At 42.7% G+C, this 23337-nt stretch overlaps 1 protein-coding gene across 5 annotated transcripts in view; it reads left to right on the top strand.

The window, feature by feature from the left end:
- itprid2 (ITPR interacting domain containing 2) overlaps window positions 1-23337 on the top strand; it is an 83331-nt gene that overhangs the window by 40114 nt on the left and 19880 nt on the right. For all 5 annotated transcript variants that reach the window (XM_072685400.1, XM_072685402.1, XM_072685403.1 and 2 more), the window contains 7 exons: window positions 8091-8144; window positions 11042-11084; window positions 11204-11302; window positions 12729-12937; window positions 18060-18430; window positions 19097-19384; window positions 21921-21981. In XM_072685400.1, the coding sequence (XP_072541501.1) occupies window positions 8091-8144; window positions 11042-11084; window positions 11204-11302; window positions 12729-12937; window positions 18060-18430; window positions 19097-19384; window positions 21921-21981 (1125 nt within the window). The remainder of the gene's footprint in view (window positions 1-8090; window positions 8145-11041; window positions 11085-11203; window positions 11303-12728; window positions 12938-18059; window positions 18431-19096; window positions 19385-21920; window positions 21982-23337) is intronic.

The following is a 23337-nucleotide window of genomic DNA, read 5'->3' as shown; positions in this document are numbered from 1 at the left end:
TCTAATCCTGTTGAGCACCAGCAGAGTTTCACTAGATAGTTTAGCAAATTGATCATCTGCAGATAATCCACTGGGGGCCCAAGTGATCAATCCAGATACAGGGAGATTGATGCCCTAGCTCATTTCAGCTGGACTTGGTCTTGGTTCCTCCTTGGTTCCTCTGCTTTAGAGAGAGTTTGTGGGTGAGGGCTGTAATGATCCTTATCAGCACCAATGTTCCTAAAGGGTCTCCTACTCTCCAACACTGTAGTGAGTTATGGATCTGTGTGTTAATAGCGTTCCCTTCTAAGGAGGCTCAGCACTCCGTTTAGAAGCTGTTGTAGATGTGTGATCAGAGCGCAGTGTTTACACTGTATTAATTATTATTACTTCAACAAAGCTTTAGCACTCTGAGGCTGATCTGGAAGTTCCTGGCCAGCGGCCCTAATCGATTCGGTATCCGTGTCGGTTTTCCTGTTAAGGAAGTGTATCGCGCTGTTGGGGGAAGATGGGGGGGGCATGTAGTACCTAAAAAGGATTCTCTGGCTCTTAAAGATTAGTGTAACTCTTAATTGTGCCATAGAACCATCTACAATACAGATAAATAAAAAAAACATGAAACCTTATCAAAGTAATTGTTATGCTATATGTGTAAAAGTTTGTGGACACCCCTTCTGATGAATGCATTCAACTACTTAAGTTGCACCCGCTGCTGAAACAGGGGCAGTGGTGGCTCAGCGGTTAGAGCGCCGGGATATCGATAACAGGGTTGTGGGTTCGATTCCCGGGCTCTGCAAGCTGCCACTGTTGGGCCCTTGAGCAAGGCCCTTTACCCTCTCTGCTCCCCGGGCGCTGGAGTTGGCTGCCCACCGCTCTGGGTGTGTGTGTGTACTCACTGCCCCTAACACGTGTGTGTGAGTGTGTGTTCACTACCAGATGGGTTAAATGCGGAGGACACATTTCGCTGTACAGTCCACACTGTACAGTGACGAATACGTGCACCTTTACCTTTACCTTTTGAAACAGATGTGCAAATGCATGCAAACACACACAAACACAGCTTGTCTAGTAACTGTAGAGAAGTACTGCCAATAGAATAGGACTCTCTGGAGCAGACAAACAAACAAGAACCTATTGGCTCCATGCTGCCTAATAATGCCAGGCGTGGGCTAGTAGAGGGGTATAAAGCCCCCCAGCATTGAGCTGCTGTGGAGCAGTGGAAGAACTGTGTTCTCTGGAATTATGGTGGTGGAGCTCCATCCAGTACTTTTGGGATGAATTGAGGAGTTGGGGATGATGAGGTGGGGTGATCATCCATTATCGATCCTGACCTCGCTAAGATTCTTGTCATTGACCGCAATCAAACCCTCACAGCAATGCTTCTCCAGAATCTAGTAGGAAGCCTTCTTCCCTTGACAGTAGAGACAGGGTCTTTTTTTCCCTTAACCCTTGAATTCAGAAGAAACAATGAATGAGCAGGTGTCCCAATACTTTTGTCCATATGGTGTATGTTCGCTACACTGACAAAGGTTTTCACCTAAGAATCCGGTTCATATTAAAGTGCTGTTTAGTGTTATCCTAACCTCCACACCTGGTATGAGTTTTTAAGCTGTTTGGTGATGTCAGTTTAATGTTAAAACATTTTAGGCGATTCAGCAATTAATTTTCCTCTCATTGGTTGTGAGCCTTTTTCCTTTTCTGAACCCTCAGATTAATCAATATGACCTATTTCCCCAATTCCTATTGCATTTAATCCCATGATCACTGCAGCCTACTGTCCTACAGACAGCAGTAATCTCACTGAGTATGTTCTCTAACTCGAGGCTGAATCTGTCGTTAGATTCACAGTAGAACCGTACAGCAGTACGAGTTAAAGGGTGAACAGGGTGTTCTTCGATCGGCTTTCCCTGATTTAGAACATTTCCAATTCTTGTATTGATTCATTCAGACCAACAATTAATCACTCTGGAATGATGGATGGTGCTCCATCTAATACTTTTGTTAATGTGGTGGGGTGGTGCTCATCAAACATTGATTCTCACTGAATGCAATCAAATCCTCACAGCAATGCTCCTCCAAAATCTAGTAGAAAACCTTCTTCCCTGGACAATAGAGACCGTTACTCCAACAAAAGCAGGATCAGCTCTTTTTAATAGCCTTGATTTCACAAAAAACAATAAATGAGCAGGTGTCCCAATACTTTTGTCAATAGTGTATGTTCACTACACTCTTAAAAATAAAGGTGCTTCAAAGGTGGTAACATAAGAATCCCAATTCAAACAAAAGTGCAGCAGTTAATTGATCAGTTTTTGAACTTTTTTCATATATATATATATAGTGTGTGTGTGTGTGTGTGTGTGTGTGTGTGTGTGTGTGTGTGTGTGTGTGTGTGTGTATATATATATATATGTGTGTATATATATATATATATATATATATATATTGTGTGTCTGTGTGTGTGTGTGCGTACACACGCACACACTGATATATATCCCCCACACAAAAATCAATATATTTTATATATAAAAAATGAAATTCATGAGATACATATGTGTGTGTGTGTGTGTGTGTGTGTGTGTGTGTGTGTGTGTGTGTGTGTGTGAATCTGTGTGTAGGGTTAGTTAGTCATGTTCAGGTGTGTTGGTTTTCGTTGGCATTCCAGCCAAAATTTCCCAGACTGCATTGTTCTTCCTTCCTTCGTTTCTGAAGAAAAAGTCAGCGTCGAGCCGCTCCTCTGTGTCTCTCGGTGAACACTCAGGTCCTACTTCTGCTGAAAAGCGCTCCACCTTTCTTCAGTATGGGAATCATCACATGGAATGTGGTTAAATATTAAGCTCTCGCCGATCAGGAAGCTGCTGGAGTGGTAAAAGCATTCGCATTAAATAACCTAATGCTGGTCCTCTATTGTAGAGGTTTCTCAGTCGAAACAGTGTGCGTGATCTCTGTCCATCACCACATGGAGGAAAGCTGGTGGCCAGGCCGTTTTGTAACCGACACCTTCTCAGACTTTTGGAGAAGTCACGGACATGTTGAAACCTGTCTGATTGTGGAACTGCTGCTGGTAAATGATTCAGTACCGAGCCAAAGCTGGAAAGGAGTGGCTACAGCAGACGGCAGCATGTTTAAGAGGAGATTAAAAAGACATTGATTATGAAAATGCTGAACCTGTTCTTAAATATGTTTACTAGAACTTCTGCTGAGTTAATAAAGGCCTGCTAATTCACAGTGTTTCTAATTTCACACTGTGTTCGATTGGTGACAAGCTAGTGGTGGTTCCTGGTTCCTGTGCTTTCCCTGATCATAACATTTCCAATTCTTGTATTGATTCATTAAGACCAAAAAAATATATATATCAGAGCCAGTTATTATACAGAGCTTTTACAATGAATAACTGTGGAATGATTGATGATGCACCGTCGCACCGAATGCAATCAAATCCTCACAGCAATGCTCCTCCAAAATCTAGTAGAAAGCCTTCTTCCCTGGACAGTAGAGACAGTTACTCCAGCAAAAGCAGGATTAACTCTCTGAAATCAAGGGAATTAAAGAGAAAAACAATAAATGAGCAGGTGTCCCAATACTTTTGTCAATAGTCTATGTTCACTACACTCTTAAAAATAAAGATGTTGTGACCTAAGAATCCCAATTTGTACAAAAGTGCAGCAGTTAATTGATCGTTTTTTGAGCTTTTTTTGATTCTGAACCCTCAGATTAATCCAGCTCTCGAAGATTTTGATCCATCACTTCTTTATGGATATTTAAACCATCATTAATTGCTGAGTTAATAAAGGCCTGCTAATTTACGGTGTTTCTACTTGCAGTGTTTTCGATTGTAGATCTCAAAGCTAGTGGTGGTTCCTGGTTCCTGTGCTGTTCTTCAGTCTGCTTTCCCTGATCATAACTTTTCAGATTCTTGTATTAATTAATTCAGACCAAAAAAATAATATCAGAGTCAGTTATTATGCAGAGCTGAGATCCCTGACCACAGGCTGTGCACCCGTTGACCCAGGTACGTTGGGAACTGCCCATTTATCTTTCCGTTGCATAATATTGTATGAAGATAAAGAGTCTCCTTCACCTGAAATGGATCCCAGAACACGTTACCGTGCTTGGGGGCGGCTGCTTACGGTGCACCGGTTCCCATGGTAACATTACACATGTTCTTGGTTACTCTACAACCATTTCCATCGGTTGGCTCCATCCGTTTCTTTATGTACGCGGTGTACTCGCAGTGTTCACCACTACCCTGTCCCTCTTTTTATGTGACACTCAAGTCATTGTTGTTCTCCAACCATTTCCGTGGTTTGCTCCATCAGTTTCCTTGGTTACGCACCACTAATTTCCATGGTAATGCTGCACCTGTTCTGATTGTGACACTGCAGCTTTTTTTTATGGTTACACTAAACTCAATTCCATGGGTTGGTTCCCATGTTTTTGGTTACGCTGCTCCCATTTTTGTGGTTACGTTGCTTACGTTTCCATGGTTACGCTACAATTTACACAATTATTTACACATTTACTCTGGACCACTTTGCATGGTTAGGCTCAATATTTTTCCAGTGGTTACGATGCAACCGTTTCCGTGGTTGCGCTACAGTTGTTTACATGATTACACTGGACCAATTTCCGTGGTTAGGCTCAATTCTTTTCCATGGTTACGCTGTTCCCCTTTTCATGGTTATGTTGCCATGTTCGTATTACTCTGCTCCCATTTCCGTAGTTAAGATATTCCCGTGTCCGTGGTTACGCTGCATTTATTGACATGATTACTGGGCCAATTTCCGTGGTTACGCTGCTCCCGTTTCCGTGGTTCCACTGCTTACGTTTCTGTAGTTAAGCTACTTCTGTGTCCGTGATTACTCTGCAATTGTTTACATGATTACACTGGACCAGTTTCCGTGGTTAGGCTCGATTCTTTTTACATAGTTACGTTAAACCTATTTTCCTGTTACGCTGCTCCTGTTTCCGTGGTTACACTGCTCCCGTTTCCATGGTTACACTGCAGTTGTTTACATGATTACACTGGACAAATTTCTGTGGTTAGGCTCGATCCTTTTCCATGTTTACGCTAAGCCCATTTCCATGGTTACGTTGCCATGCTTATGTTACATTGCTCCCATTTCCGTAGTTACACTGCGCCCATTTCCATGGTGACGTTCCCATGTTAACGATAGCACTGTAAACTGTTTATTGTGTATGCTACAACTTTTTTTTTTAGTGGTTAGGCTTCATGAGTTTTCTTGGTTTCCACCCATTTTCGGTGGTTATGTTCCCATGTTCGGGGTTAGGCTACATACGATGACATGGTTACAGTACCATCATTCCCATGGCTACACTACCCCCATATGCATGGTTCATCTTTTGACAAAATATTGTCTACATTTAGCGCTCTGTAGAGGCCCCTAAAACTAGGAATGCACCGATCCGATACTAGGATCAGATATCAGTCCTGATACTAACAAAATTAGCTGGATCGGGTATCGGATAATTGGATAGTCTGATCCAAAGGACCGATCCATTCACTGAACCTGATTCTTACACTGACGGTATTCTAGGCTTCATAACCCAGGATCAGAGTAACTACAGACATCATACACAGATCATAGCAACCAGCAAGACTCCCCCTATCTGACCAGCATGGTCCCCTCGACCCGTCATCAGCTATCAGCCAGTAATCCAGCTCGTCTTCCATATAAGGAGAACTGAGAAGGGAGGGGCTGCTCGCTCCTCTTTAGTCTCACAGACTTCCAATTTCAGAATAAAAGTCCTGAGTCCAGACAGCACTGAGCCGAGGTCCAGCACAGTAAATCATTTTAGTGACCATTGATCAGAAATTAATCATTAATATCTGTGTTTGTGTTATAGTATGATTTATAAAGTAAATAAGTAATGATTACATCAATCCTGAGGCCTTAAGTCTCTCTCAGATGGTCAGGTTTATGATTTATTAATTCTACAATGGTATCGGATTGGTATCGGGTATCAGCCGATACGCAAAGGTCATGTATCGGTATCAGTATCAGAACAGAAAAAGGTGGATCGGTGCATCCCTACCTGAAACAGTGCAGTTTAGAAAGAGGTATTTGCATTTGCTGAATAAAATCTGTACCTGGACGTGTAACTCTGTATGATCAGGACAGTGAAGCTTGAACGGAGCTTGAATGGAGTAAAGTAATGCAGTGTGCTTCCAGGCCTGGCACACAGCTCGGTGCTTTGGGCTGCATGGGGTTGCTGTGTTTCGTCATGTTGCATTAGTGACAGGTTCTTCCTCTTACTGAGGGCCGACTGGTCTTCGCTCTCTCTCTCTCTCTCTCTCTTTCTCTCTCTCGCTGTCTGTCTGCCATAGTCTGGCCAGACTCATTAAAGCCCACTGACACGATGAGCTGCTGATGTCCGTGCCAGCACTGTTCCACTATGGCTCGGCTAACTGGAGCCTGGCTGTGAGGCTTAGTAGTTGTGGATGTTTTGTCTGTTTGGTACAAGGGATGTAAATATCCACTCTACCTGTGATTGTGTGTGTGTGTGTATTCAGTTCACAGGTAGTGCAGTGTAGTCTGCTGCACTGTATATTGTCACGGTCATGCAAAAACCTCATATCACCTTTTATTCCTAGGTGTTTTTCCATTTTTTTTTTTTACAGCTGAGGCAGCTGTTCTTTATATTGTATCAGAATTTCTTGTTCGAGCTGCAAAGGAGGACTAACTCTGCACAGAACCCTGACCTCAAGCCCGTCTGACACCATTGGGGTGACCTAGAACCGGGATTGTGAGCAAAATCTTGTAGAACATGTTCCCCGAAGAGTGTAAGCTGTTAGAGCTGCACAATAGGGGGGCGACTCCTTATTAATGGATATGTGTTTGGAATGGGATGTCATAAAGCTCCTGTAGGTGGAATGTGTAGGTGTCCCAATACTTTTGGCCAGATAGTGTATGCAAAATAATAATAATAGTAATAGATCCTGTATGTATTAAAACCTCATGCAAACATTTCTCAACGAGTCAATGGCCCAACACACACACACACACTCTAAACATAATACAAAATAAAAAAATAATCTAAATAAATAATAAAATATATTTATATAAATAAATAAATAATACAATCAGAGAGAAATTATGTTAACTGTTCTATTATTCCTGCTTCAGTCCTGTTAAATGAAATCCTTAGAGCTACACCAGCTACCGTAACTTTGGCGTTTACAGTACTGACACTGCAGCCAACCACAGTAAATATGCTAATGTATTTTTATAAAATATAAAAATGTCATTATGTGCTGTGAGTGTCCCGACCAATGAGAGTTCCAGGTTAGTTTCTGTGGGTGTAGGAGTTGAATAAATGATTCATGTAAACCACTTGGGTCAAACTAAGGATGCAGCTCAGTCTTTGACTCCGCCCTGTGTTTATTACAGTTATTACAGTATGATCAGCACAGGATCATCAGTTGTGCTCTAATCAGACTGGTTACTCCATGTTCATCCCCAGGGTCCGCTGGAGTATAGGGGCGGCAGTGTCCCCTGTCTGTGTCCCCTGTCTGTGTCCCCTGTCTGTGTCCCCTGTCTGTGTCCCCTGTCGGTGTCTGTCTGTCTGTGTCTGTCTGTCTGTCTGTGTCTCTGTGTGTGTCTCTGTCTGTGTCTCTGTCTGTGTCTCTGTCTGTGTCTCTGTGTGTGTCTCTGTGTGTGTGTGTGTGTGTGTGTGTGTGTGTGGATACCTCAACAGGTCGAGGTCTGGTTTGATCTTGCTGTGGGAGATTTTCAGTGGAAGGGCTGCTCCACCACTCCTTTTGAACTTTGGAGCCTGGACAGCTGCTTGCTGCACCACAATCAAAACACACACACACACACACACACACACACACACACACACACACACACACACACACACACACACACACACACACACACACACAGTTCTATCTGTAGTAGCCCTAGTAGCCCTTCCCAGACATAACCGCAACAGAGATGCACAAATATAAGTGTGTGTGTGTGTGTGTGTGTGTGTGTGTGTGTGTGTGTGTGTGTGTGTGTGTGTGATTCTAAGGGGTGTGTAGCTACTCTCTGTAGGATGTTGTAAAGTTCGCACAGTGAAGCTTTTCTACTTTCTTTGCCTCTCAGGACTACAGAGGAATGGCTGCAGCTTTGAAGATGACTTGTCCTTGGGTGCTGAGGGTAAGCACTTATGTATATATACACACACACGCACACACACACACACACACACACACAGAGCCAATAATAATAATATCCACATAATTGATCAAATTTCTGGCCTGTGCAAGTGTGTGTCTGTGTGTGTCTGTGTGTGTCTGTGTGTGTCTGTGTGTGTGTTTGTATGCGTGCACAATATAGACAAAAGCATTGGGACATCCCTCAATGTCCATAAAGGCATGGTTGGGTGACTTTGGTCTGGCAGAACTTGACTGGCCTGCACAGAACCCTGACCTCAAGCCTATCGAGCACCATGACCTAGAACAGGGGTTGTGAGACAAGCCCTTTCGTCCAGCATCACAAATGCTCTTCTGGATGAACGAGCATGACTTCCCACAGACACACTCCAAAATCTTTAATTATGCCTTCCCAGAAGAGTGTACGCTGTTAGAGCTGTAAAGGGGGACAGACTCCATATTAATGGATATGGGTTTAAAACTGTGGGTGTAATGTGTAGGTGTCCCGATATGTTGTCCATATTATGTATGTATGTTTTATATATAATAATAATAATAATAATAATAATAATAGTAATAGTATAACAATAGTAGTAGCAGTATAGTAGTAGCAGTATAGTAGTAGCAGTAGGAGCAGTAGTAGTAGTAGTATTAATAATAGTAGTAGTAGCAGTAGAGTAGTAGTAGTAGTAGTAGTAATAGATCCCATATGTATTAGACACACACACACCACACACACACCACACACACACACACACACACACACACACACATGCAAACATTGGGTCTTGCTTGACTGAGATCAGATAACGTAGCTCTGGTATCAGGGTGAAGGTCCTCCCTGTTGCTGTTTACAGTCACTCCATTACACTCCCATATCCTGCATAGCCTGGCCTGCTATACCCGGTTTATCATGCTTTTTACTAATGTCAGGCGTGGGCTAGAGGGGGTTATAAAGCCCCCCAGCATTGAGCTGTGGAGCAGTACGTAGAAGAACTGTGTTCTCTGGAATGATGGATGGTGGAGCTCCATCCAATGAGTTGGGGATGATGAGGTGTGGTGGTGATCATCATCATTCAACATCCTGACCTCACTAACACTGTTGCTGAATGCAATCAAATCCTCATAGCAGTGTTTCTCTAGAATCCGGTAGAAAGTCTTCTTCACTGGACAGTAGAGACAGTAACTCCAACAAAAGCAGGATCAACTCTTTTTCTACTACCCTTGATTTCAGAAGAAACAATGAATGAGCAGGCGTCCCAATACTTATGTCCATGTATTGTGTCTTATCCTACCCTGTCTTGACTGGCTTACTTTAGCCTGCTCAGACTGGTCTAGCTTACCTTACCCTTTAGCTTAGCTTAGCTTAGCTTCGGCCTTGCCTAGTGCACCTTACATTATCTGACCCCACCCAGGTTAGCCTAGCCTAGCCTAGCCTAGCCTTCCTTATCTGATTTTGACTTGCCCTAATCTACACTGGCTAGACCGGCCTAGCTGGCCTGCCTCATCCCACTCTAGCCTCTCTTACCCTACTGTACTCTGCTTAGTCTAGCCTGGCCCAGTGTGTGTTACACTACCCTACCCTAGCCAGTTTAGCCTAGTTTAACCTTTCCTCTGAGGGAAACTACCTGGAGCTGAACGCTGGAGCTTGAATTTCTTTTGCTTTGAGAGGGAGTGTGTCTGTGTTGGAGAGAATGAGTCTTCATGCACACATGGTGTGTGTGTGTGTGTGTCATGTTAGAGAGTGTGTCTAAGTGGTAGAAGTTGTGTATGTGTTCTTGGCCCTCTGAAGCCGTCTCTGGTTAATGTCGCAGAGAATTCCATCTCTGTTCCTGAGCCTGAAGTGATTTATGGAGTAAACTGTGCCGGTTTAGACGTCAGAGCTTCTAATGTTAGAGTGTGAAGAGCTGAAGGACACGGGTCACAGTCCAGAAACTTTGATGTTGACTTCTTAACCCATTTAGCCAGACATAAACGTTGAAGCACTAAATGGACAAAAGTATTGGGACACCTGCTCATTCACTGTTTCCTCTGACATCAAGGGTATTAAAAAGAAATAACCTTAACTGTCTCCACTGTCTCCACTGTCCAGGGAAGAAGGCTTTCTACTACATTTTGCAGGAGAATTGCTGTGAGGGTTTGATTGCATTCAGCATTGACAAGGACATTAGTCAGGATGGTCAGGATGTTGGATGATCATCACCCCATATCCTCATCTTAACCTCCCAACTTACTGGTATTGGATGGAGCTCCACCATCCATCATTCCAGAGAACACAGTTCCTCCACTGCTCCACAGCTCAATGCTGGGGGGGCTTTATACCCCTCTAGCCCACGCCTGGCATTAGGCAGCATGGTGCCAATAGTATGACGGTTCAACCAGGTTCTGTGAAGACCATCACTGTCTTTTCTGTTCTCATTGTTTCTCCTAGTTTTCTCTTCTTTTTTCTTTTCTGTTCTCTACTTTTTTCATCTTTTGTCTTCTGATCTCTCTTTTCATCTTTTCTTTCATCTGCTTCTCTTTTCCCTTCTCTTTTCTTTTATCTTTGTCTCTCCTCCTCTCCTTTCTTCTCTTTTGTTCTCTGTACTTCTGTTCCTTTTCTCATCTTTTCTTTTTGTTTATTGTTCTTTTCTTAGCTTTCTTTTATCTTCTATCTTCTTTTTTTTTATCTTTTGTGTCTCTTCCTTTCCTTCTCTGTTGTTTCTCTCCTCGTGTTCTCAGTTTTATCCTCTCACTCTCGCGTGCTCTCGCTCTCTCTGGAACATGAGTATTATAAGTTGGTGAATTATGTTGGTAAAGAACTCGGGTGTGAGGGGACAGGGATGTTGATGAAGATGCCCGACTAGCTCTTCATTTGTAGTTGGTGTGAAATTTAAGCTAAAAATCTCCCTCTCCCCCCAGCCAATCATCTCCAGAACAGCAGTACGAAGCCTGGTGATCCTGGGTAAGTGAACCCTCTCAGACATTTTTCAACCGCCCCTTCCTTTTTTTGGGTCACTAATTCTCTTGCTCGCCCAAGACTGGGTTTTCTCAGTGCCTGTCTGTAACTCTCTCCCTTCATAGCTACAGCATGCCAGCCAAGGAGAAGAGGAGCCAGTTCAAACAGAAAGGCCGGAGCATGAACTCCACCGGCTCGGGGAAAAGCAGTGGTACCGTCTCCAGGTATTCCACTGCAGCCGGAACATGCAGAATTCTGCCGGGTCTCGTTTTCTCTCTGTACTTTGGCTTGGGTGTTTTGGGGCTGGTCATGAGGACTGGTCCAAGCTAAGGAGCACCAGGGTGTTTTCTCTTGGGCTTCTCTTGGGGTGAAATGGGAGCTCTTGGCTTCTGTCTGCTTGCTCTAATGCTTGGAAGCATTTCCAAGGTATCAGATTTTCCTCTGTCTTTCCTCCGCCAGCTTCAGCAAAAGCTCCTTCTCTTCACCTTCAAGCTCCATGGTGTTTGAAGGTGTGTGATTTCAAGTGAAATCAAGTGTTTTGGGTCATCAAAACTATTAGAATTTAAATGATTCTCTGTTAATACCAAAATAATGTAAACTCTGGAGAAAACGGGGCCTTCTCACAACCTTCCTTTACATTAGATTCCTTTACATATAAACACTGGGGTCTCCTGTGTTCCTCGTTGGTACTGTATGGGATTCAGTTTCCAGTTTCGTGTTTAAGCAAATCTGATGTAGCCAAGGTTGGAGGCACAAGAGGTATGAACAGCAAGCAATGCGGATGGTCCGGTGCTACCACGCCCACACTGTTCCACATCTGCATGTCTTCCCCTGCCTTGTGGGTGCTGATCACTTTCATTTTCAGTTCTGTAAATCGTTTCTTAGAGGATCATGTGGTTTGCTGGTAAAGTCTGAGATATATATATATATATATATATATATATATATATATATATATATATATATATATATATATATGTGTGTATGTATGTGTGTGTTTTTCACCCCTAAATATTAAATCTAGTGTACAAATACTTCCGATCCTGTGTCCCTTTGGGTTGCAGAGCTTTTACAGCCTCATATTTGGTCAGATATGAAGCTAGTGAACTAGTTCCATATGTTGGTCATCATCCCATGAACCCCACACCCATCAGCCATAACATTAGCACCACTGACGGATGAAGTGAGAAACACTGATTATCTTCATCTACAGGGGCTTCATCTGTCAAGGGGTGGAAGCAGGTGAATAGTGAGTTCATGAAGGTGATGAAGGTGTAGAAGCAGGAAAAATGGGCAAGAGTAAGAATCTGAGCCACTTTGACAAGAACCAATCTGTGAGGTTCTAGACGACTGACCGGGTCAGAACTTCTCCAAAACATCAGGCAGGTCTTGTGGGGTGTTCCTGGTATGCAGTGGTCAGTACCACTCAACCTATAAAGGATCTCCTGAGGTCTTTAGAGGTCTTGTGGAGTGTTAATGGTCAGCCCTGCTGGAAGCCCAAGGGTGACCTACTTAATATTAGGCAGGTGGTATTAATGTTTTGGCTGATCGGTGTATGTACAACCATGCAAAAATAGGCTACAGCTTAGATGATCTACCCAAGTCTCCTGCCCCACAGTTCCAGTTCTCATAACCTCTTGCTTCCTCCAGTGTGTCGGAGTTATTGGACCTTTATGAAGAGGACCCGGAGGAGATCCTGTATAACCTGGGCTTCGGCCGGGAGGAGCCGGACATCGCCTCCAAAATCCCCTCACGTTTCTTCAATGCGTCATCCAGCGCCAAGGGCATCGACATCAAGGTGTATCTGGGGGCACAGATGCAGCGCATGGAGCTGGAGAACCCCAACTACGCCCTCACCAGTAAGTCTGAGGGTCAAAAGTTTCAAGATTTGACGTTTCAGTTTTATTTCCACAAAATAACCTGTGGGGTGTGTGAAGAGGTGGTACAGTGCAGGTAGGGGTTTCGTTGAATGTGTGGAAAATGGGTCACAAAGCAGATACAGTTAATGATTGGCTAAGAGGAGGGATTTTCAGCATTTGGGCGTGGCTAAAGTGCTGAAGGAAGGAGCTGACTGAAACAGACAGTCATACGGGTCTACCAGCAGTGGCAGAAATCCCAGCCTACAGGCCGTTCTCCACAGAATTTTGGCTAAAAGGACGAAATTGAGGGACAGACAGGGAATGCCGGCGTGTTTCAAGGGTTGTGAATGAAAATGGCTTCACTTCCAGACAAGAATTTGCTTCTAGAAGTCAGTGCAGGTTCTTCACCACCACCAACGCTTCACAGGGAACTGCAGACCATGAACGTGTGGAGCAGAGTGGCTCGCAGAGTGGCTGGCCTTCACTCTTAAGGTTAGGGTTAAGGTTAGGTAGGGCTAGGGCTAAGGTTAGTTATGGTTAGGTAGGGTTAAGGTTAGTTAGGGTTAGGTAGGGTTATGGTTAGGGTTAGGTAGGATTGGGGATAGGGTTAGGGTTAAGGTTAGTTAGGATTGGGGCTAAGGTTAGTTATGGTTAGGTAGGGTTAAGGTTAGTTAGGGTTAGGGCTAAGGTTAGTTACAGTTAGATAGGGTTAAGGTTAGTTATGGTTAGGTAGGGTTAAGGTTAGGTAGGGTTAGGTAGGGTTAAGGTTAGGTAGGGTTAGGGCTAAGTTTAGTTATGGTTAGGTAGGGTTAAGGTTAGGTAGGATTGGGGCTAGGGTTAGGGTTAAGCTTAGTTAGGGTTAGGGCTAAGGTTAGTTATGGTTAGGTAGGGTTAAGGTTAGGTAGGGTTAGGGCTAAGGTTAGTTACAGTTAGATAGGGTTAAGGTTAGTTATGGTTAGGTAGGGTTAAGGTTAGGTAGGGTTAGGGCTAAGTTTAGTTATGGTTAGGTAGGGTTAAGGTTAGGTAGGGTTAGGGCTAAGTTTAGTTATGGTTAGGTAGGGTTAGGTAGGGTTAGGGCTAAGGTTAGGTAGGGTTAGTTAGGGTTAGGGCTAAGGTTAGTTACAGTTAGATAGGGTTAAGGTTAGGTAGGGTTAGGGCGAAGTTTAGTTATGGCTAGGTAGGGTTAAGGTTAGGTAGGGTTAGGGCTAAGGTTAGTTACGATTAGGGTTAAGGATTTAAGGTTAGTTAGGGTTAGTTAGGGTTAGGGCTAAGGTTAGTTAGGGTTAGTTAGGGCTAAGGTTAGTTAAGGTTAGGTAGGGTTAGGGCTAATGTTAGGTAGGGTTACGGTTAGGTAAGGTTAAGGTTAGTTACGGTTAGGTAGGGTTAGGGATAAGGTTAGTTATGGTTAGGTATGGTTAAGGTTAGGTATAGTTAGTTAGGGTTAGGGCTAAGGTTAGTTACAGTTAGATAGGGTTAAGGTTAGTTATGGTTAGGTAAGGTTAGGTAGGGTTAGGCCTAAGGTTAGAGTAAGGGTTAGTTAGGGTTGGGGTTAGTTAGGGGTAAGGTTAGGGTTCGGGTTAGTAAGGGTTGGTAAGGGTTAGGTATGGGTATGGTTGTAAGGGTTAGGGTTAGTTAAGCTCTGGAAATTTATCTGGAGTTTATCAGAGTCTCAGCTTTACTAAAGCAGTGGAATGTCTGAATGAAATAGTGTATGAACAGCGACAGGCAGGAGATAAGGGTCTGAGTGTCCATTGGTCAGTTTCACTCAAAACCATGGATGGACACAGAGATCAACCAATTGCAGATGAGCGGTAGATGACAGACACACAAATCAACTAGTTAGACACGTACGATGGAGGAGGCAATGGAAAAGACGGAGTCAACAGATTCAGGAAATGGATCCACAGGAACATTTCCATGGAATCTGTCTGTACACACTCCTGCAGTGATAATGGATTGAGCGAGAGCGAGCAGTTACAGGTAGCTGCCGCCCGCTGCTTCTCTCTCTAGGCTCGTGTTGGTCCCATGGGATGGATCTTTACTGGAAAGTCGGTGGAGCGGAGCTCCTCGCTTCTCGTTCAGACCGCAGTGTTTCGGTAAACGCTCAGGGAAATGCATTCCTCCACAGCAGCACATCTGCGGTGAGCTTATGGAAGTCCAGCAGGACGAGTTCAGAGAGACGTCTCATACCGTTCCAGCACGGCCTGAACCGTCTGACCTCCTCAGTAGAACCATGCTCTGGGTGAGAGAGAGCGAGAGAGCGAGAGAGCGAGAAGTTCTTTGACATTTCATAATTTTTACTTCTTCTTTTTGAACAGTCAGCAATTTTCTTAAACTCTCTCTCTCTCTCTCTCTCTCTCTCTTCCTGTGGCATGCTCTTGCGTGTTCTCTCGCGCTCTCGCTATATTGCTCTTTCTCACGCTCTCTCTCTCTGGTATTCTCTGTCTCTCTCACTTCCCGTGGCACACTCTTGCTCACTTACACTTACTTACAATCACTCGCTCTTTCTCTAAATTCTAACTCTCTGCTCATCTTTTTAATTTTCGCTCTCTCTGTCTCTCTCTCTCTCCCTTTCTCTGTCTCCCTTTCTCTGTGTGTCTCTCTCTCTCTCTCTCCCTTTCTCTGTCTCTCTCTCTCTCTCTCTCTCTCTCTCTCTCTCTCCCTCTCTCTGTCTCCCTTTCTCTGTGTGTCTCTCTCTCTCTCTCTCTCTCTCTCTCTCTCTCTCTCTCTCTCTCTCTCTCTCTCCCTTTCTCTCTCTCTCTGTCTCTCTCTCTCTCTCTCTCGTCTCTCTCTCTGTCTCTCTCTCTCTCTCTCTCTCTCTCTCTCCCTCTCTCTCTGTCTCTCTTATTCTCTCTCTCTCTCTCTCTGTCTCTCTTATTCTCTCTTATTCTCTCTCTCTCTCTCTCTCTCTCTCTCTCTCTCTCTCTCTCTCTCTCTCTCTCTCTCTAACTGAAGGTAATACAGTCTGTAAACTGAAGGATTTAGAGCTGCTCTCTCTGTCCTGAACCCACACTGAGGGGGATGACCCAGTGCTGATTGCCCATTGAGGATGACCCTGACCATGTGAATGGACACAGGCACAAGGGTGCTATTGTCATGTCTGGATGGTGGTGACCCCAGCGCCAGTCTGCTCTCTGGCACAGATTTGCATACCTCCAGCAGAACACACAGCAGAACAGGAACAGGAAGGATCTAGAGGAGTGGTGACTGGGACGGTGGTGTTGGTGAGCCGTAATGGCTGTAAACAGAAGGTTCAACCCCTTAAAGTCAGACTACAGTTTCCCTCACTCACTTCTCCTTTAAACAGTTTCAGTCCTGATTTCAGACCTTTCAGAACTACACCACTAACAGCCTGTTCACAGTGGGTGCAGAGTAATTCGTAAAACAACAAACAATTTAAAATCCATAATAATTAATAATAGATGCTAAATAATTCATAGTGTAATGCGTAGTAGACACTGAAATGCATAAAGGAAATTAAATCATATATAGCCGATATGGTATAATTCATAGTGGATACTGAATAATTCATAGTGGATACAGAATAATTCATAGTGGATACTGAATAAATCATAGTGGATACAGAATAATTCATAGTGGATACAGAATAATTCATAGTGGATACTGAATAAATCATAGTGGATACAGAAGAATTTGTAGTGGATACTCAATAAATCTTAGGCAGTATGGTATAATTCATAGTGGAAACTAAATAAATTAATTTGGATACAGAATAAATCATAGTGGATACAGAATAATTCATAGTGGATACAGAATAATTCATAGTGGATACAGAATAATTCATAGTGGAACTAGTATAATTCATAGTGAATACTGAATAATTCATAGTGAATACTGAATAAATCATAGTGGATACAGAATAAATCATAGTGGATACTGAATAAATCATAGTGGATACAGAAGAATTTGTAGTGGATACTCAATAAATCTTAGGCAGTATGGTATAATTCATAGTGGAAACTAAATAAATTAATTTGGATACAGAATAATTCATAGTGGATACAGAATAATTCATAGTGGATACTGAATAAATCATAGTGGAACTAGTATAATTCATAGTGAATACTGAATAATTCATAGTGGATACAGAATAATTCATAGTGGATACTGAATAAATCATAGTGGATACAGAATAATTCATAGTGGATACTCAATAAATCATAGTGGAACTGGTATAATTCATAGTGGATACTTAATAAATCAAAGTGGACATAATATAATCCATAGTGGATGTTGAATAACTCTTAGTGGATATGATAAGTAATTTGTACCGCTTATGGAATAATTTCCAGCGGAAACTGATTTTCCGTTCGTGGTAGGCAGTGAATTTTTAATAGTAGCGTCTGAATAATTCATAGCGAATACTAAATCATGTTGTAACAGATGCCGGATAATTCATGGTGGTGTCTGGGTAAGTAGTAGTAGACACTGAACACTAAGGCTGCAGTGTGTTTCAGCTGAAGTTAGAAAACATGGTTAGAAAGACTTCTGGGAAGTTCTGCTGCTGTGGACGTTTCCCACTTCTCCCACACTGCGTTGTTGACTTTTCTTACATAACATCTGTTTCTGTCTCCCAGAATGCAGTGTGGGACAGAGGGGACGCGAGTGTGTGTGTGTGTGTGTGTGTGTGTGTACGTCTCTCTCTCTCTCTCTGATCAGGAATCTTGTGGAGTGTTCAGTGTAGGTTTTTTGCTCTTGGCTAGTTTTCCTGTGGGCCATGCCTGAACGCTTAGTCACCGTGTTTTTGCTCAGGAAAAGGCTGCGCAGGCCGCGATAGCTGCTGTCTCGTTCTTTCACTGACAGCTCGCGTCACTTACTTCAGTATCGCGCTAATGCATGCGTGGAGAAGTTGTCAAATTAAAAGTGCCATAACTTTACACTTGTTTGCTAACTTTAGCTGATGTGTGTGTGTGTGTGTGTGTGTGTGTGTGTGTGTGTGTGTGTGTGTGTGTGTGTGTGTGTGTGTGTGTGTGTGTGTGTGTGTGTGAGGGTAATATCTGCTGGAAACTACTCATTGTCCATTCCACTGATCGTTCGCTCGCTGTGGCTGAATGGAGCTCATTGTTTTAGCTTTTCTTTGGCTTGCTTCTTCTCCTCATAGGTCGCTTCCGTCAGACAGAGGTCCTGGCCACGGTGGCCAACGTCTTCTCCGAGATCTACTCTCAGGTGTCCGGCCGACCGCTCCAGAGGATAGGCACCAAGGACGCGGAGCCTAAAGAGCCCCTCCCACTGAGGAGCAACAACTCTGCCCTCAATGCAGCGAAGATCCTGAAGAAGAGCCTCACTCGTCCGAACCTTCTTAACTCCATGGAGGGAACGTCCGGCCAGCCCAGTGGGACCTCGAGCACTGATGGAGCGGAGAAAGGGCATCCTCATGACCAGCATTCCGACTCGGAGCCCAAACCTCAGAAAGTGTTCCGGAAGAAAGACTCCTCTTCTCCTCTGGCAACGGTGACGGAGGAATCTGTTCAGGTAGGTCTGAGAGACACCGCAGTTCCGGTCATTAATAACGTCACAATTATAAAATTATACAAATATTTTTAATATGATTTAGTCTTCTTTGGTCCAAACATATGTGGACACCTGCTCCTCCAGTGTTTCAGCACTCTTTACTACTGTTCTGTGAAGACTTTACATTAGATACGCTATTTTGACAAAAGTATTGGGACATGAGGGATCCTTAAGAGCTCACTGAACTCCAGCGTGGTTCTGTATGTAATAGGAGACACCGCTGCACCAACAACAACAAGTCAGCTGGTGAAATTTAGACCTTCCCTCCTAGATCTTCCTCCATCAGCTGTGAGTGGTGTTATTATTGAACAGTGGAAGAGTTTAAGAGGAACAGCTCATAGAGAGCAGCTCAGTGTCCACCGAGTGTCTGTCAGACCACGTAAAGTTACAGAGCGGGGTCAGGGCCGAGTGCTGAGCTCAGAGCAGAGTGCAGAAAAGCCTCCAACTGACTCAGTAACTGCAGCTCCAGACCTCCATATTAATAATGCCTATGGGTTTAGAACGGGAGGTCATTAAAGAAAGCTCCTGTAGGTGGAATGTGTAGGTGTCCCAATACTTTTGTCAATATTGTGTAATAGAATATTGCTTCCATTTTTTTATATATATATCCTTTCCATTCCCTCTCAGCCCTCACCTCAGACTGGTGTGAATGGTGTTGAGGAGGAACCTGCACTGATTAACGGAGAGGCTCCTGAGGCTCGAGACGTCCCAGACGCTCCAGTCGTTGTCAGCGTCATCGAAGTTTCAGAGCATGGCGATGGCGATCGGGCCGCCGAGACGGATCTCAGCGACGTCCAAGAGCAGCAGAAGACCGTGTCCTCGTCCACGCCGGACAAAGACGTCTGCTCCCTCCTGCCCAACCCGCACATGGCCCACCTCCTCAGCCAGCCCAGAGACTCCTTCGAGATGGAGGAGGTACTGTCCACGCACACACACTAGTGAACTAGGGGCACTGAGCATACACACAGTCAACGCCCGGGGAGCAGACAAGGTGAAGGGCCTTGCTCAAGGGCCCAGAAACAGTGGGAGCTTACCGAGCCTGGGTATCGAACCCACAACCCTGTCATTAATAGCCTGGAGCTCTAACCACTGAGCCACCACTGCCCCTCTCTCATTGATGAGTCTCTCACAGTTCTGACAGAGAGACTTTTGCTGTGGTAGGGTTTAATTTTTTGCTGGAGGTCATGACCCTTTTAAGGCTAAAAATAAGCAACACACAGGAACTGCTCTGCCCTGAGGGAGGCAACAGAGGGGGGGTGGCTTTGTCCTCTAATACACCTCTCTAAATATATTGGATTTGGTCAGTGACATTTAACAATCAGTAGGATTTAACATAATTACTGAGTGTGTGTGTGTGTGTGTGTGTGTGTGTGTGTGTGTGTGTGTGTGTGTGTGTGTGTTGCACATCTAAACTGGCTATCAAAAGTTTAGAGCCCTGTTAAAATATAAACAGAAATACATCATCAACCAGTTCCACCTTAAACAGCAGCTTCAGGATCATGCCGATGCTCCACTGACTGGAACAGGGAGAGAACGGCGTCTCCGTCATTCCCACTCCGGGCCGGAGCGCTGCTGCTGCTGCTACTGCACTATGGAGGTTTGGTGGTGGAGGTGCAGGAGGAGAACCTCTCTCCAGAACTGCTGCTGTGTAACGCTGCAGAACCCATAGAGTCATATTAGCATTTAATTAACATTAATTACTTAATAAGATTATTAGTAATGGTAATATTAATTTGTACCTACATACATTGAGTAATTATTTCTGCCGTAAGTGCTAATAATGAAGGTGCTCTTATTGTAATGTAATATTTAGTACATTGTTAGTAATATTACAGATAATATAACAGATTATTAGGGTATTATAATTAATAATTAACTATTTCTTATATAGATTATTATTATTAAATAATTTGGCACAGTCTTCATTTATTTTTATAATAATTAAAAATTAATAACATTAAGTAACCAGTAAAGGTTACATTAAGTAACATTAATATCATAACAGTATTACAATAATCTTAAGTGATACTAAATGGTTAAGTTAATCACTTAGAATTGTACTAATACTAATATAAAATTATTAATTTATTAAAAGAATATTTATAATAATAATATTATTAGTGAATAACTAGTCAGTTAATAATTAATCCGTGACTTCTGTGTTTGGACCAGTGCTGCCCAGCTTTAGCATTAGGCCGTGTCCTAGCCTCTGTCTGTAGTTTTACCACGCTGCACATTTCCCTTATTGCCCTTATTATCTTTCCATTTCAAGCACAGCCGTCCTCGAACCCTTCCATACTGAAATACCAGGAGCGCTGCAGATCAGCTCAGGTTTAAGTAGCACAGATAAGCCGGGCGCAGTTTACTGATGGAGTGATGCGGTTTGTGTGTAGGTGAATGTGTGGTAATGAGAGGAATATGATGTGGTCACAAGGAAGCGGGAGGGGGGGGAAGGGGTGAGTTGGTAATCATTAGGCCATGGCTATGTTTCCAATTTGCATATTTATGAATATTCATAACTTCATTTTCTTAATGAGTGTGGATGTTTAGTGGGGCTCCTGTATGACAATAATACATGAGATATTTAACAGTTTATTTTTTAAACCAGTTATTTATAGTTTTACTGTTTAGTCTGTCTGTGTGTGTGTGTGTGTGTCTGTGTGTCTGTGTGTCTGTGTGTCTGTGTGTCTGTGTGTCTGTGTGTCTGTGTGTGTCTGTGTGTGTGTCTGTGTGTGTGTCTGTGTGTGTGTCTGTGTGTGTGTCTGTGTGTGTGTGTGTGTCTGTGTTGTTGTTATTATTATGTGATTACTTATAATTGCCTAGGTGTATGAAATGATTAGTACTTGTAGTAGTAGTACATTATTATTAATAATAATTGATCATATTAATAATAAAAATAATAATTGTAATGATTATTATTATTAGTAGAAGTATTATACTACTGCTTTTATTATTATTATTATTATTATTATTATTATTTAATGTTAATAATAATACTAATAATAATGATGATGTTTTTATTAGTGTTATAATTTTTACTTGATTTTTTTTTTACTTATGATTATACTACAAATGTATTATTATTTTTATTATTATTATTGTTTTATTATTATGCTTATTAGTATGATGGTTATTATTGTTGTTGTTGTTGTTATTGTTATTATTATTATTATTATTATTATTATTGATTACTTATGATTGCCTGTGTGTATAAAATTATTAGTAGTATAGTATTATTATTTTATTTTTATAATGTTAATAATAATAATAATAATAATAATAATATTTTATTACTGTTCAAAATATTACTTTTATAATTATACTAAATTGTATTATTATTATAATACTGACTTTTGATTGAATATTATCATTATTATTATTGTGTGCGTGCGTGTGTGCGTGTGTGCGTGTGTGTGTCACTATGTGAAAGTAATGAAGTCTTCTGCTTCAGTTGCAGAGTAATGATGGGGAGGCCGTTTCCGGGACTCGCTGTATCTCCAGAGCTGGCAGTGGTGAGTGTTTCTGCAGGAGCCGAACTCCGTCAGCGCCTGTTAGTGTACAGAGCTCCATTCAGGTCCACAGGGAGCTCTCTGCCTAACCTTTACAGCCAGGAAATTCAGTTATAGAGATTTCCCCTGCTCCTAATCACGCAATAAGCCCGAGCTGCTCTTTTAGCGTTTACCTCGGCTTGTTGTTTTGGTGGTTCTGTACAGGGACTGTTCACACCCTGCAGCTCAGAAGCTGCTGACGTCAGGATTAGGACTTTATTGCTGTTACATGTTGCTTTTATTACATATGCGTTCCACTTTATTTTACTGCAAATTATTAATATTATTATTATTATTATGGTCACTTTGTACATGTACATTCAGTTCATACAACATTTTTATAACTAGTTATTACATAATTACTTGATTCATTATATAATTAGTTTAAACTCAGTCAGTAAATACTTTACATGATGTATCCATTCAGTTCACATTCTATATTGACCTATATTGAGTGTAAAGAAATGACATAAATGTTATAATTATAAATGCAGAACTGCATCATCAGGTGTGTCCCACAGGTCCCACAGCACGACTGCAATCAACCAGAAATCAAATAACCCTGATTGACCACTGACCCCAGATACAGCCAATCTGTCCAGACCCTGTAGAACAACCTCGGTTTTATACAGAACACAAACAGTACAGACGACAATATCGACATTAATAACGGCTCGAACCCCTGACCACACCCTGCCTGTGCCTCTGCCGGGCCCGCTAACTCTCGCTCCATGAGGATTACCATGCAAATGAGCTGAAGGCCAACCAGCCAGACTGTTTACGTGATTGAGTTCCAGATATACGGGTTGCGAAACGTATTCAAATCATGAGTTATGAGTTATTACATTACATAAGCTGAGGTTTTAACAGAAACCGTAGCTTTAAGATACATCAGGCCGTGTAGGGGTTCAGGACAGGCCTGCAAGTCGTCACTCGTTCATTCTGAACATGCCTCTGTTTTAGAGACGCTCTCTTAAAGCTGCCAGCATTCCCTGAGGGAAGCATGAACATGAAAATACAGTGCCAAATCCAACAGCGCCCGACCAATGCAGGATAAAAAAATATATACATATTTTTATTTACATATATTTACATATATATATATATTTAAAAAAAAATGGGATTTGGGAATTTGACAGAATTTAGCAACAAGTGTTAGTGAGGTCAGGATATTGGATGGAGCACCACTATCATTCCAGAGAACGCAGCTTCACTGGGCTTTATACCCCTCTTCTAGCCCACGCCTGGCATTAGGCAGCATGGTGCCAGTAGGTTGATGATGTTTATGTGCTGCAGAGGGTCCTATTCTATTGGCAGTAC

Source organism: Salminus brasiliensis, chromosome 8, assembly GCF_030463535.1.
Source record: "Salminus brasiliensis chromosome 8, fSalBra1.hap2, whole genome shotgun sequence".
Classification (NCBI taxonomy): domain Eukaryota; kingdom Metazoa; phylum Chordata; class Actinopteri; order Characiformes; family Bryconidae; genus Salminus; species Salminus brasiliensis.
The sequence above is the reverse complement of the archived record's forward strand: the minus strand, read 5'-3'. Positions and strand labels throughout refer to the sequence as shown.